At 34.5% G+C, this 16,660-nt stretch overlaps 1 protein-coding gene across 6 annotated transcripts in view; it reads right to left on the bottom strand.

Annotated features, from left to right (window-relative positions):
- Positions 1 to 5,385: 5,385 nt before the first annotated feature.
- The window catches only part of RNPC3 (RNA binding region (RNP1, RRM) containing 3), a 34,302-nt gene continuing 23,027 nt past the window's right edge, over positions 5,386 to 16,660 (bottom strand). For 2 of the 6 annotated variants that reach the window (XM_040471137.1, XM_040471142.1), the window contains 4 exons: positions 16,318 to 16,450; positions 15,330 to 15,401; positions 13,512 to 14,304; positions 12,658 to 12,732 (listed from right to left, as the gene is read on the bottom strand). In XM_040471137.1, coding sequence (XP_040327071.1) covers positions 15,342 to 15,401; positions 16,318 to 16,450 — 193 coding nt within the window. In that variant the 3' untranslated portion in view covers positions 12,658 to 12,732; positions 13,512 to 14,304; positions 15,330 to 15,341. Of the gene's footprint in view, positions 6,223 to 12,065; positions 12,733 to 13,511; positions 14,305 to 15,329; positions 15,402 to 16,317; positions 16,451 to 16,660 lie in introns of those variants that run through there. The other 4 variants (XM_040471138.1, XM_040471136.1, XM_040471141.1 and 1 more) reach the window with 4 other exon arrangements.

Here is a 16,660-nt window from a genome sequence, read left to right as displayed (position 1 = left end):
TATTTACGTGAGAGCTTTCCCTTGCAAGGCTTCAATAGACTCTAGTTCCAAAATAGTTACATCAAATAAATACTACCAGTGCAATTGTCATCTAGTTGGGGAGATGGATTCCTGGTGCTTCCTACTCTACCATGTTTCCAGAATCCTTTCACATACAAGTTTTTTTGTGTGAGAACGCAGTTTTTTGTTCCTTTTAAATACTCTGAAGTGTGAAAGCTAGATCACATATAAGTGTACATTTAACTTTATAACAAACTTCTTCAAACTGTGGCAAAGCAGCTGTACCATCTTGTACTTCCATCAGCAATGTATGAAAGCTATAGTGCTCCATTTTTGGCAATTGTTGCTACTGTTGGAATTCGTTTTAAGCCATTCTAAGAGGTGTACAGTGCTGTATTACTGTGGCTGTTTTACATTTATCTAAGGACTAATGATGTGCATCTTTTCACGTGCTTATTTGCCATCTATCTTTGGTAAAGGATCTTCAGATTTATTATCCTTTGGGGGGGGCTATTTTTTTCTTAGTTTTGAAAGTCCTTTATATATTCTGGATAAAACTCAAATATATGTTTTGCAAAACTTTTTCAGTCTGTGGCTTGCCTTTTCATTTTCTTAGCAGTGTCTTCTGAAAAATACAAGATTTTTATTTAACAAAAACCAATTCTTTCTTCCTTTCCTTCCTTCCTTCTTAGCGTGTTGTACTTAAGAACTTGTCTAAGCAAGGTCATACAGACTTCATCCTATTGTTTTCCCCCTAGGAGTTCTATAGTTTTACACTTTATGTTTAGGGCTATGATTCATTTTTGAAGAGATTTTTGTGTAAAGTGAAAGCAACATACAGAGGTTATTTTTTAGCTTATGGATGTGCAATTATTCTAGCATCATGTTGAAATGACCATACTTTCTCCACTGAATTGTTTTCTCACCTTTGTAAAAAATTACTGTACATGTGAGTCTATTTCTGGACTTTTCTGTTCCAATGATATGTGTGTCCATCTTTTTGCCAATACCACACTAATTTGTTTGTAATAAGTCTTAGAATTAGGTAGTCTAAGTTATGCAATTTAAAAGATTTTTTTTTTTCAAAATTGCACTGGCTATTCTAGTTCTATTCCTTTTCTAAAGAAATTTAAATCAGGTTGGAAATATCACAAAATATACTGCTAGGATTTGAGTAGTAATGAATCAACTGGGGAAGAGTTGATAATCTTAAGAATCATGAGTCTTTTCACTCATGTACACAGTATCTATCTCTCCCCATTTATTTAGATAGTCACTTTTCAATATCAAAGTTGGTGAAGGGTTGTAGGTTTAGTACATATTATGTAGACTGATTATTTGATACTATTGCAAATGGTATTTTTAGAAAAAAAATTCAATATCCAGTTGTTCATTGACTTTTAACCTTGCAACCTTGCTTACCTCACTTAGTTGTAGGCTTTTTAAGTCTTTGGGATTTTCTACAATCAAGTCATCTCTGAATGGGGACTTTATATATTTCCAATTTGTATGGTTTTTGTTTTATGCACTGGCTATCAGTAGATATTGAAGTGGGGAGATTAGTGTGCACTTTCTCATTTTGTTCTCAATCTTGGGGGGAAAAACTAGTTTTTAACTACCATTAGGACATCTGTAGGTTTTGTAAACACTATTTACCAGATTTAGGAAGCTCTTTTCTAGTCCAATTATTACTGAGATTTTATTAAGAATGAATGTCTATCAAATGCTTTCCTTTCATTTATTAAGATAATCATGTTTTGGTTTTTTTCCCCCTTAGCCTCTTGATATGGATTACTTTTACTGATTTTCAAAGGTTGGGCTAGCCTGTATTTCCCAAGAAAAACTGCATTTGGTCATGATTTATAAAACTCTTTACACATTGCTTGATTCAACTTAATATTTTCCATCTACACTCATGTGAAATATTGATATGTAGTTTTCTTGTATCCTGTCTTGTTTTAGCATCAGTGTTATACAGGACTCATAAAACGAATTTGGAAGTATTCTCTTGTATAGAATTGTTGGTTTCCTCATTAATATTTAGCAAATTTCACCAGTGAAGCTACCTATCTAGGCCTTTAGTTTTCTTTGCAGAAAGATTTTTAACTACAAAGTAAATTTATTAAGTAGCTATAGGATTGTTCAGGTTACCTACTTCTTGAACAAGCTTTGATATTTTGTCACTTTTATGACATTGGCCTATTTCATCAAAGTTGTAAATTTATGGAAACACATTTTCAAAATATTCTAAATATTTTCTTACAACTTTGGGGGTATTTTTTCTTTGCAATTTGGCTAGAACTTGTTCTCAGTGTTATTGATCTTTTAGGCATTAGTTTTGTTTACAATACTTTCCACTGTTCTGCTTACAATTTCACTGATTTATTATTTCCTCTTTCTGATTGTTCTGGGTTTTACTTGCTCTTCTTTTTCTAGTTACTTAAGGTGGAAAACTGAATCATAAATCTGATTTTTCTTCTTTTCTAATATAAGCAAATTCTCACTAAACACTCTTTTGGTATATTCCACAAATTTTTTATGAATTTTCACTTTCATTCAGTTCAAATAGTTTTTAATTTCCATCAAGAATTGTCTTGATCCACGTTATTTAGAAATATTAATATCCAGAAATTTGAACATTTTTCACATTTTTTTCTGTTACTGATACCTAATTTAGTTCAACTAAGGTCAGACAATATACTTTATATGATCTGTTAAGGTTTTGAACTTATTGTTTTATCAGTACCAAATCATGTGTCTTCCAAATCAATCACTGTTGTTTAGTTCTTGGGATGGAAAGGAAGAAAAATCTTACTATTTATCCATAACAGATAAACATACAGTTCAAAAACAAAAAGTATACTGTGATATTAAAATTTCATGTAGAGTGATTAGTGAAAAAAATTCTAAAAATGTTCCTTTGGGGAGGGCATATGAAAACATAGCTGCAAAACACTGGATTAGAGGTGTTCCACTATTTTATTTTAAGTTGTGATATAGGTCATACAGAAAGATGCAAAACAACAACAACAAAAAATTAGACCCCATGTCCCAAGACCCAGATTTAACAGATGTTAATATTTTACCAAAATATTCTTCAAATAACTTTTTAAAAGAAATGTACAATATATAGAGCTATCCAAACCTCAATCTTTCCTTCCACCCTTTTCTCCCACAGCAAGATATTAAATGCCTCCATAAATATTATTTAATGGTATTTTATGCATCTTTTTCTAAGCTCTGAAGTTTCATACAATAAATTACCTCTTGCTCAGACTTGCTTCTTGAATTCTTAAGATTTTCAAATATCCTAGTGTATCAGTACTATATCATAATTTAAAAAAATTAACATTTCTTGTATAGTCAAATACCCCTTTTCTCATTTTCAGTTGATGTATTTCTAATAGATGTAACCCCTTTTAATCACAGATGTTCTAACATGTTGATTCATCTCCTAATTTCACCCCAAGGCATTAGACCTTATGCTTGTTGCATACAGGTTCTCCCTTTCCCAGTATTTTTTCAATATTTAGTGAGTTTGAGCCATTTACTTTAGATTTCTTACTGGCCTTTATGTGAATCCAATACCTCTATAACAGCTTCCTTTCAGAAAATGTCAGAGTAGGATATATAGTAACTTCAGTTCTTGGAAAGAACTGAATAGAGTGAGAACACTATTCCTCCTGAGATCATCAGTTCTCTTATGTACCTAACATATGTGGTTGGCTATCACCTCTCCTGAGCAATCATACTGAGGTCAATATTCTTTGTTTTATATGTATTAGTGAGGTATAAATAAAGCAAATATCTTATTAACTTACAGCTAAAGTTTATTAAAAAAAAAAAAAAAAACTCCTCCATTGCTCACAATGGGAAATGTTCTCTTCTTATAGGGTGATGAAGATCAAATAATTACTGTAAGTACAGGTGCTCAATAAATATTATTTTCCCTTACTTCTTTTAAAAGCCTTGATATATCTTGATATTGATTTGAAAGGAGTCTTATTTGTATAGCATATACTTTCCAAATCATCTAAAGCAGAAACCTGAATGCTACTGCCTTTTGATTTACCTAATCAGGATTATGCTGATTCCATTTATGTTACTATAGTAGGAGGCAGAGCCATGCTAGGTTGGGATGAGGAGCACCTGCATTATTCTGTGCCTGACTACTTAAGTTTTATACCCTATAGGTCTCACTTCCCTCATACTAATCCCAGCCTTTGTAGAAGGCATAAATGGAAAATCACATGGAAATAAAAGTATATATTGTATATTGTAGTAAAACATTTGATTTTGGCTGTCAAGTACCTACTTTCTTAACTTCACAGCACTGTGCTTTTCCTCTGAAGAACAAACCCTTTCTAACTCTCACTTTATGTGGTTTATATGAAACTTCACTCCTTATGCTTTAAGGGTAACATATATGACCCATAGTCAGCCCATAAGGGTACCAAATCCCTCCAGCAAAAGGAAAAAGTACTTATTTAAAGTTTGCTTTGTTTATAGTAAAAAATTCAATGACAGACTAGCTGTTAGGGTTTTTAGTATAGGCTTAAATTATTAGTACATCTCCATGATGATTTTTTTTAAAAACTCACTGATAACAAACAATTATCACAATTACCAGGATAATGCTTAGCAGCTCCAGGTATAGCTCTATCCAGTTGAAAGAAAAGAAAGAAAAGAAAGAAAAGAAAGAAAAGAAAGAAAAGAAAGAAAAGAAGGAAGGAAGGAAGGAAGGAAGGAAGGAAGGAAGGAAGGAAGGAAAGAAAGAAAAGAAAAAAAGAAAGAAAAGAAAGAAAAGAAAGAAAGAAAAAGATAGCAAGCAAGCAAGAAGGAAAGAAAGAAAGAAAAGAAAGAAGGAAAGGAAGGAAGGAAGGAAGGAAGGAAGGAAGGAAGGTCTGTACAAGCCCTGGAAATCCTTCTAATTGGACCTATTCGGGTCATATGCTCAATTTATGAAATAGACACAGTGGTGGGATGGTTGTGCATTATCCATAAACAGGTTAATAATTCCTGGACACCAAAGTTCTTAAACTTGCCAAGAAGTCTCATCGTCCAAGTGTGGCAAGGAAGTGTGAAGGCCAAGGACAGGCTGTCCCCAAAATGTGCCACCTTGGCATACTAATTATTAAGAATGCTCTCCCCCTCCCCACCTTGTCTCCAGAAAGCAGGAAATAAATGAAAGGCACTCTCCCTGAGGTATCTTTATCACCAGAGATAGGAAATTCAGAGCTATGAAGGTTGTGTGAACATGTCTTGTTAGTTTTAGTAATTTACAACCATTGCCTAAATTCTGTTTAGAATCCTTCACTATTTGAAGCTCCCAAATTAAGTTTTCTTTATCTTGTCAATTCCTCATTGATTTATGTCTGTGTTGGAGTAAGCAGTTAGGTTCTAACAGGATACCTGGAGGCCAGCAGCAAGGAAGTCATGGCCAGCTATCAGAAACGTCAGAGAGAGGCCTGTCCTGGTAGCAGTCCACAAGAATCTGGATCAAACCAGACAGGCCCAAGATGGCAGATGCCATGACAGGAAACCCCTGACCAAATTAGTAAGAAAAAGTATGAAAGCCTGCTTCCTGCCCCAAGTAATAAATATTCCACCCCCTAGTTAACAACTGTCAATAAAAGTTAGAAACCCAACCCCTAAGGCACACAGCTCTCTCTTGAGCTCACTTGCTCTCATATCTCCAGAATATACTCTTCAGTTTAATAAACTTTCCTGCTTATGTCGCTCATCCACTGTGTTGTGTGCCTGTCCTTGAGTTTTTTCAAGACAAGACAGAGAGCTCTTGACAACTCCTTCAGCTAGGTCGAGGCCCCCTGGCCTGGAACCTCCCTGAGTCTCCCCAGTTCACCTGGCAACATCTGCATAAAATGTACAGAAGCATATAACTTGAATATTTAAGACTTCATGTTATTATTGGGCCTCCATTAATTAAAATTTGTTTTTTTCCTACTATGAATTTGTTTCATGTCAGCTTAATTCTTAGACCCGTTAGAAGAATCTTGAAGGAAATTTTTTCCTCCCCAACAGTTGGCTAGTTGGCAGGATAAACTTTAACTGGCTAAATATTGCTCACCCTGAGATTGTTGTAGTTGAGAAATCCTGGCACATCTGAGACAGCTGGCAAAAGGTAAGATTTCTTACCATGTCAACCTCCTGCAATCTGTCTGCAAGGTCCGGTGGAACAAGCAGCATGAGTCCTTTTTCTTTCTAAATTTAGAGGAGCGAGAGAAAATATTTTTGGAAATAGTTGCTTGGGCTTAGCAATTCGAATTAATTTGGTAGAGAGTACTCTTGGTTTTTACTGACTGATTTCCTCCCAGAGATCGTCGCTCCATTGTTATAAAAAGGAATTACTACAGGTTAAGAATATCAGCAAAGGCCCTTACAAGTCTGCTGTTCAAACTAGTATTACAGACTTCTGAGTTCACAATTCTCATCAGGCTGGCATATGTTTTGACAAACTTTGCTGTGTGGGTCTCCCACGTAAAAACTGGATGAGGTTTTTCCTTTTGTCTTGCTTTATGTCTTGAGAACTTGGATTTGTGATCTGTGAATATATTCTCTCTGGTCTCCACCACTCTGGAGGGTGTTCTTACTGGGGTGCACCTTGGTAGCCACAGAGAGTGGGGTTGTGAGATACGAAGTTGAAAGCAGCACTCTCTTTGTCCAGCCAAGCCAGCTCTCAGAAAGGTAAGTCATAAAAGGTCCCAGTCCAGAAGGGACTTTTGTGGTTTGCTGATTACTGCCGAAAAGTCCCATTCCAGTAGCATCTGCCTGGTATCACAGATTAGTGGGTCTATGACTGGAGGTATCTCGGGTTTCTGTGTGCTATCAAAGACACTGTTTTCACTAAACTCATCCACACTGCCTATGTAACAAAGGTTTTTGCTTCCTTAGACTATTTCTGGGAGTTAACTTTGGGATCATGAGAACTGTATCTATCATCTATGCCCTCCAAATATGCCTCTCACATTCATGGCCTAAGCCTAGAAAGTCACCTAGGAGTCTTTCCATAAAAAGGCTTATCGGTTTGAGTTGCTATTAAAATCAGTAAGATCTTGGGGTGCCTGGGTGGCTCAGCGGTTTTGCATCTGACTTTGGCTCAGGTCATCATTTTGCAGTTCATGAGTTCGAGTCCTGCATTGGGCTCAGTGCCGACAGTTTGGAGCCTGGAGCTTGCTTCAGATTCTACGTCTCCTGCCCTTTCTGCCCCTCACCCACTCATGCTCTGTCTCTCTCTCAAAAAATAAACATTAAAAAATAAGTTTTTTTAAATAAATAAATAAAATTAATAAAATCTTACTCATCAATGGTGAGACAATAAATCCTTCACATTGGCTGTTTAAAAAAAAATTTCTTTATGTAGAGCTCTCAATTGTCTTAATAGTATAATAATTGCGAGCCTTAGGGATTCCCTTGACAAAATGAAAGAGAAATTAGACCTAAGACAAATACTGATGTCTACATTCAAAGTAAATTCCCCTTCTTAAAATCTGGCCCCATCTGCCTATTTTAACTTCCCTTTCCCTACAAAAAGTACTCCAGCCTAAACTCTAGATTCAAAGTATATAGGTTACTTATGTCAATGCTAAATAAAACCCATGAAGTGGAATTTAACAAAAGCACTGAAGCAAGTGATACAGCTCACTTTCCTGTTTCATAACAACTCCTACTTTCCAGAGCTCTGTAATCAGGCTCTGCCAGCTGTAGGCATTCCTATGCAATATCATTTGTAGATATATCCTGAACCACCCCACCCAGGGGGAAAAAAATTTCATGTCCCTAGGAGAGCAGTAAATCTTAAAAATTACAAAGCCCGTTTTTACCTCCACTTTCAGAAGATCCCACCAAATTTAGAAAGAAATTAGAAGATTAGTAGCCACTCACAACCTCCCCACTACAGAATAAACAGATGACCATAATTTCTTCTGGCCTTCCTACAAATGAACAGCAGAAGGCTGATATTCAGGGGCTAACAGAAGCCAACATTGAATTGTGAAGGCTTCTGTTAAAATAATTTTTACAGAATTTTTTACAAAGATATAAATCTTCTGATTCCCACTTTAGTTGAAATCTCCCTGATCTAAAGAGGCAAGTTTTAGATGGCTGATCAATCCTGATATTCTAGCTGTAATTCAGTTCTTTGTGGGAATTAGAAACAAGTTTGCCTGCCAAATTTCTACAAAACGAAAAATGCAACTCTAGAAGCAAATCAACCCCCCCCCCCCCCACCGCAGTCTCTACCAATTCCAAAACCTCACCTATTCCTCTTGACACGTTTATAGATACTATAAAGATCAGGATATTGAAGCAAAATTGTGCTGTATTTTAAAAAAGGTAAATTCTAAACAGCAATTATCCTGTAACTCCTAGAAAACACACACACACACAATTTACATTCTTTTTCCGTCCCTTAAAGTCATAAATCTTGTATCTCTGAAGTGTAAATACAGCCCACAACTACCAAGGCAAAGGAAAAAAAGAAGGAAGCAGGTCTTTTTTTTTTTTTTTTTAATTCTTATTTATTTTCGAGAGAGAAACAGAGCACAAGTTGGGGAGATGCAGAGAGGGAGACAAAGAATCCGAAGCAGGCTCCAGGCTCTGAGCTGTCAGTACAGAGCCCTATGTGGAACTCGAACTCATGAATCAGGAGATCATGACCTGAGTCAAAGTTGGACGCTTAACCAAATGAGCCACCTGGGCACCCCCTGAAAGCAGCTCTTTTTAAAAAGTACACTGCAAAAGGGCTCTCTTGCCCCTTTTTCTCTTCAAATATTGCTAACTGTAAGGCTTCTGCCTTTGTCAGTATATGTATCTATTGTAGAAATATGGCTTTTTCTACCTCCAGTTGGTATTGCTAAAATTAATTTGTAAAAGACCTCTGTTTAATTTGCTTAAAGAAAATTAAGCACATAATAATTTTGAATTCCTAAAATTTCTCAAAATAAAAAAGAAAATCCAAATGAATTTCAACTTCACGTGATCTGGGAAAGTATTTGGTATTAAAACTAACTGAAGGTTTTGGTTTAATTAAAATAGACATGTCTTTAGAGTTATAAGCATTAGAATAATACTTTTATTCCACCTGGGTTTACTGAAAGTCAAATAAGTTCATGTAATCTCTACTGCAAAACTTGTCAGCCCAAAGCAATATAAACTGAGAATAATGTCAGATTCTGCAGACAGAGTTGATTTGTGGGCAACCTACACATAATTGTTAAGAACAAGTAAGTTAGACAGATATAGGTAAGATAAAAAGGTTTTAGGTAAACTTTTAAAATATTGTCCCCAAATCTTTTTGGTAATCTGAAACCTAAAAGTTTTGCTAACTGAGGAGTTAAGGTAAATTTAAGGAATATCTAATAAATCATTTCCAAATATGATAAAATAATGAAACAATTACTGAACACAGATTTATCTACTTTTGGCTTCCTTATTACAGAGAAAAGATAAGCTTGAGTCTGATACTGAACATTTTCTTATGTTTTACTGAAAGATTATATTTTGAAGAAGCACATTTCTTGAAATTATGAATTATGTCTCATGTCAATTTAATTCTTAGATCAGCTAGAAGAAACCTGAATAATAGAGGAAATTTTCCTGCTGAACAGAGGCAATAGAAGTTCTGGTCATAACAGTGGAGAAATGACTGTCTGTCTAAGATCTCAGAATATTTATGTCACCTTTGAGAACCACCACAACTACTACTACAAGAGTTAATATTTATGGAGAATTTGAATATTATATAGATATACATATATCAGACTCATTCAGTATTTTATATTCATCACACATCTTTACAACAACCCTAAGTATTATGATTATGCCCAGGGAAACTGATAGAGAAGGTAATAATTTGACCAAGGCCATAAAGCAATTAAGCCTTAGAAACAAGATGTGATGTTAGAATATACATCTATAAAACCACTGCAGTATACCACTTTTCAGTAAATTAACCTGAACTTCCTGTCACTGTAGAAAAGTTTTAGGATTAATTTTTAAAAACTGTTTTTTGCATACCTAATACAATTACATGTTCTAAGGAATAATTTTATTTAGCTCTTAGCTCACTGCTCCTGTCATAAATCTTAATAATCTCAAAATCCACTTAGATATTTCTTTTAATACCCAAGTTTCTCAATATCTTTTATTTTTTTAAATTTTTTTTTTTCCAACGTTTATTTATTTTTCGGACAGAGAGAGAGACAGAGCATGAACGGGGGAGGGGCAGAGAGAGAGGGAGACACAGAATCGGAAACAGGCTCCAGGCTCTGAGCCATCAGCCCAGAGCCTGACGCGGGGCTCGAACTCCCGGACCGCGAGATCGTGACCTGGCTGAAGTCGGACGCTTAACCGACTGTGCCACCCAGGCGCCCCATTTTTTTTTTTTTCAACATTTATTTATTTTTCGGACAGAGAGAGACAGAGCATGAACGGGGGAGGGGCAGAGAGAGAGGGAGATCAATATCTTTAATTAATCTCTTTCCATGACTCTGCTTTCACTCAACTACCATGTCCACATCCTGGAACTTGCAGTCACTAATTACCGTATTCTCTCTACTATTGTCAATTGCCGTCACCTTATTCTCTTATTTCAACCTCCCAAATTTGTACTTCTTACTCTAGTATATAACTCCAACATATCTTTAATCATACTGCAATCTGTAATTGATCATACCATTTCTCCATTGTGTCTTAACCTTCATTTTCTCACTTTGCTCTTTACCCAGATCTCTTTCTACACTACCTCTTTATACTCATTCCCTTGAGTGTATCAACACTTTTTCATTTCTCCCACTTGGCTGTATTCACCTAGTAATATTTCAATTCTAATTAAATTCAATTCTGTCTACTTAGTGATAGCACCAATTCTAGAATACTTGGAAATGAACACAGAACTATTTGACTAGTGTCACTTAAATTAACAACAGACTTCAAAACACCACTTAAGTACCTTCTAGCCATCCTTCTAAGTCTATTCACTCTGCCATTCAAGTGTCTATTTTACACCTTCCTTTTTGCCCCTGGATCCAACACTCTTTTCCTCTTCATGATCTTGCTTCCTTCCTATTTCACTGAAAAAAATAGAACACAACTTCTACTTGCTCCTACTACGTATCTACCAAACTATAACCATTTAGATTTACACAATCTGTCCCTTCTGTTGCTATTAATGAGATGTTTCATGCCCATCTTTAAAACTAACTCTTCTATTTGTACACCATATCTGTACCTCCAGCAATATCCCTTTCCCTCCTATATCATACTTGGTTTTGCTTTTTCCTCTACTGGATTAATCCATACAAACATGCTATATCCTCTATCTTTATAAAACAAAACAAAATCAAAAACCTTTTTAATACTGTATCTCCCTAGATTAAGAGTACATTTTTCTATTCCCCTTGAGAGCAAGACTCTTCTAACAGTCATCTTCATTTCTCACTATATTAAATTTACCTCCTCTCATTTCTTCCATCCATCAAATCAGTTTGTCAGGAGAGAGGTGTGTTAAGAACAGATCTGATGTAGTTGACCACCCCTTCCTACTTGAGATACCTTCTTCATTTGGCTTCTGCCTATTCCTTAGTCTTCTTTACATATTTGACATCTAAACACGAGCATGTTCCCGGATTCACTTCACCATACTTCTAATGCTTACCTTTAAAATTTCTATTTTCTTTATTTCACAATGCTATGAAGAATAAACTGTCGGGGCGCCTGGGTGGCGCAGTCGGTTAAGCGTCCGACTTCAGCCAGGTCACGATCTCGCGGTCCGCGAGTTCGAGCCCCGCGTCGGGCTCTGGGCTGATGGCTCGGAGCCTGGAGCCTGTTTCCGATTCTGTGTCTCCCTCTCTCTCTGCCCCTCCCCCGTTCATGCTCTGTCTCTCTCTGTCCCAAAAATAAATAAACGTTCAAAAAAAAAATTAAAAAAAAAAAAAAAGAATAAACTGTGATTCACAACAGCTTTCTAACAAAGACCCAAGTCTTTGGGCAGTGATTCTAAGATGAAGCTACTATTACATATTCACAGGACACTTTTAATAAACAAATTAAATATATCAAAGTTTTATATTAACACATAGCGGAAACTAATTTCACTAAGACAACAGGATACTTTTGTATGGGAAACATTTACACCTTTAAGGTTTGGGGGCACCAAAATAAAAGACAATTAAGAACAAGAATACAAATCCCCTGAAGTGGGAAAAATCTCCCACTACTAAAACAAAACAAGCAACAACAAAAAACAGCAAAACTCATAGCCAAACAAACCACTCCTAAATTAATTACAAGAAATAAGCAGTAACATTATTAAAAAAAAAAAAAAAAAGTATGTGAGTGCAGTGGTATCCAGGTAAGAATGAAAAAAGAGCTGTATCCATAATCATAAAAGAAAATTTCTATTTAGTATTGTAAAATTACCTGAAAAAAATGTTTTTTTACCTGGAAAATTTTTTATGTGATTATCAAGTTACACTTTCCAAATGTATTAAACATAAAGAAAAATTAAGAACATTTATTGGAAAGAAAATAATTTATTATATATGAAGATGATTAAAATACATGTAATATATCCCCAATAAACAGATTTAAATGCATATAGATTTAATTTTTAAATATACTTTAAAAGCTGTTACGCACAGTTCCATAGTCCAGGTGTCAATTTCTTCTCCTCAAAGTTGGAAAGCAGTTGGAAGACATGGAAGCAAAAGGAACCTAAAACACCGTAAGAATTCATTAAAAATAATGATTATAAAACATTTCAATTGTTTTAAAATAACTAAAAGCTAAAACATTTATATTTAGAAAATTAGTGAATCATGTCAGTACTACAAATTTTTCATTGTCAACATAAACAGCTTATATGGAAACGGATTTATAACATTAGAAAATAAAACATTTTAACTGTCTCTATTAAAAAATAGCAATTTCAACGCCTGCAAATTTTCGTACTCTTAGAGTGATAATTTATTAACAGAATTTTGAATTATTTTCATAGTACTAGTAATAGAATTTGCAACAAATGTAGAGGCTCTAATTCTTGATTTTCCTACTTGTAGAAGGTTGGATGGCTAGGCATCTAACTATTTTAATCTAAGTAGTATCTAAACTGGTCAGCCCTTGTAACTACTGAAGGAACCTTTTCGAATTAGATTCTTGGTCTCATTCACAGAAATTCTGATTTATTAGTTTTAGGAGAAAGCCCAGGAATCTTTATATGTAAAAATCCTTCCTCAGTGGTTCTCCACCTTGGTCACACATTAGGAGGGTTGAAAAATTCCAGTATCTATGTTGTACGCCAGACCAATTAAATCAAAATGGAGAGAAACCTAAGCAATAGTGTTATTTTTCAGGGTTTTTTTTCTTTTTTCTTTATCAGTATTTTTGAAAAGTTTCTCAGGTGATTCCAAAATGTGGCCAGGATTAAAAACCACTGTTTTGGGTAATACCAGTCATCAACTAGTCTGGAAACCATTGTTATTATGTATACCTACCAGTATTGTTTCTTTTCACTTAATGTGCTACCCTGAGTCAACATTATGTCTTCTCCTCTCTGTTCCTCTTTTCTTATTCCTTTTGTTTTGTTTAGAAAAAGAAAGAGGAAAAAAGATACTTCTGCTTGCTATCTATCTCAAAAGACATATCAATATTAAAACCTGAGATGTGAGGTCTGCTCCTCTTATTTGGAACTGACAAGGAAATCCAGTTATTTTAATTTTCATTATGTGTACTTTTTTAAATGAAAAAAATCCTTTCCCCAAACAAAATTTACAACACATTATATAGAACACCTAAACCAGATACATCATAAAACAGAAGGCATGTTACTGAATTAGGTTTAGGAAATACATAAATATAAGAAACAAGACTAATTTCTGTGTTAAAGCAAATGCATACATTCTCCAAGTAAATACGTTGACCTGATTCACTAACTTTCCCTGGAAAAATTACATAACCTCAAGAACGGCATACAAAATTCAGCAACAAAGCAAAAAAACCAAAAAAACAGAAACAACAAAAAAAAACAAAACAAAAAACAAACAATAAAAAAACTCCCCAAAAAACAAAAAAAAACCACATAAATGATTTGTCCAATCAATGTTGATAATTTTAAAAATAACTCATTTGAATAAAATTATAAAAAACTATTGCTTATTCTGAATCCATGAGTGGGAAAGTGACAAAACATTTCTAGGAAGAACAAAAAACACTGCCCCAAAAAGGATACAACAAGAAAGGATACACTTTGTATGACAGTATTACAGCAGTATTTACGCAGGAATGCTTCTAAAGAAGAACAGCAGAATGCAGTTTAATTTTTTTCTCAGTTTTCACATTATATTTACAAATAAATTACTTTTTTAAACACACACTTGAAAACTGTTTATTTTTAACTGGTCCATTAAGGTATTTGTAAGAATTCTGACTACATCAGGATATATACTTCACAAAATTCAAATTATCATGGCATTTCACAAAAAAAATAAACATTTTGCAAAATTTTCCCTAATTATATTTTTTTCAGCTTAACACCAGTGAAGTTGACCAAGTTAGTTCATGTTCCTCCAGTTTATAAAGGCAGGAAGATTTAAAATAAAACAAAATGAATGTATTTCTACTCATTTGATTTCCTAAAATCAAACAATGTAACACAAACTTTGAAGCTTAAAATGGTTAATTCTACCACTTCTAATCATTAAATTACTTAAGTACGCATTAAAATTACTTATTGGAAAGGCAAAAAATTTCTTGCCTCAAAAAATATGTAAATAGTTCTGTGACATATATAATTAGTAATGCAAATTCTTAGGCCCATTAAGAGTGACCAATTTGTCTTGGCTTGGTAGACACTTTCCCAGTCTCAGCACAGGAAAACTGGGATGACTGACTACCCAAGACCCCTACTCCAGACCTACTGAGTTAGAAAATGGGTGAGGGTGAGGGGAAGCCTAGAAAACTGTTTTATCAGACCTTCAGAATACCATAGTACATATTAAAGTTTAAGAAGCACTGCTTTCCTCTAGCTAGAAAAAGATTTAAGACAAAGACTCATTCCTCTCATAAATTCATTCTCCAAACTAAATTTTTACATACGTATGGGCTTTATTCATAAGGTAGTTATAATTTTGAAATTCACTGAGAATTAACTGCACAGTGACACAGAGAGATAGAGACATGGGTGAATCGATCAATTGATTCACATCCTTTAAAAACCTTAGGAGATACCTGAATTTATCACTATCAGGCTTTTATCTTTCCTTAATTTTATCTCAAGACAGTTTGTTCTTTTATTATGTTATGTCCACACTTACCTTTATTAATTTTTAACACTTTCTTTTTCCTTCTTTAGAATCTTGTTTTGGTCTAGCAGATCGAGCAAATTGCTAATATTTAAAAATTAAGGTTTCCTTCACAAACATGACAGTAATCCTCTCTAAATAATTATTAAGAACATTCTAATATAGGGTAGAAGTACAGTTTTTAAATTTTTTTAATGTTTGTTTATTTTTGAGAGACGCAGAGCGTGAGCAGGGGAGGAGCAGAGATAGGAGACACAGAATCCGAAGCACGTTCCAGGCTCTGAGCTGTCAGCACAGAGCCTGATGTGGGGCTTGAACCCATGAACCTTAAGACCATGATCTGAGCCGAAGTCGGATGTTCAACCGACTGAGCCACCCAGGCGCTCCAGAAGTACAGTTTTTAAAATGTATCTCTTATACTTGTCCTCCTACTCTCAGACATTTGTCAAATGTTTTTTTGAGTGCCTACCTACTGCTCATGATTTGCAAAAGTAAAAAATTTACCTTTTCTTTATAGTCATTTTTTTTACACCTGGACCTTTACTACATATATCCCTCTGATTTCTATCTTGCAAACTGCATTAACTACTAAAAGCAGAATGTTTAATCAATAATATATTTTGGTAAATTTTCAAATAGAAATATGAATTACAAAATAAAACAGTAAAACTGCAGTGAATCATATCTTTTTTAAATGACTCCTAGTGGATTTGTGAATACTCTAGTCTTTTAGGCTTAGCATAAAAATGTACTACTGAGCTGTAGAAATGAAATGTTTAAACATGGCTAAATTTTAATAACCCCATGCTGCTGAGGTTCCTCTATTCTCCAATAAAAATCTAAACAACCACCTGATTCAGCTAAGTATGTTTGTAACTGAGCATCTGGAGCTAGAATGCCAAGTGTTGAGACTTCATAACAATAACATAAAAATTAGTTGCAAGTATACCCTTCTGCTTAAAAGACACATTGTCTTTGGAAAAGACTGTTTAAAGGATACAACCACCATAGGTTTTCCAAAAAGAACATATCCATTAGCTTCCTTTAAGGCTTTTGCTGCTGCTTTTTCATTTGGAAGTCCAATGAAAGCTTGTCCTTTCATGCGACCTTCTTTCATCAAACGTATATCAAACCTAGAAGTCAAGGAAGAAAAAGAGGTTTTGATTTAAAGAATGTCAAACAATTTTGATGAGGGGAATAGAAACGTGTCAAACATCTAAAATTTTTTCTATTTCAGTGTATAAATGACTACAGTGTCTGATTAGAACATTACTCAAGACTTCTTAAAATTATGTTTTGTATTCTGTTCTAAAATTGATTCTACGTAATATAAGTTTGATAAT

This window comes from Herpailurus yagouaroundi, unplaced genomic scaffold, assembly GCF_014898765.1.
Source record: "Herpailurus yagouaroundi ecotype Mexico unplaced genomic scaffold, PumYag 77, whole genome shotgun sequence".
In the NCBI taxonomy this organism is placed as follows: domain Eukaryota; kingdom Metazoa; phylum Chordata; class Mammalia; order Carnivora; family Felidae; genus Herpailurus; species Herpailurus yagouaroundi.
The sequence above is the reverse complement of the archived record's forward strand: the minus strand, read 5'-3'. Positions and strand labels throughout refer to the sequence as shown.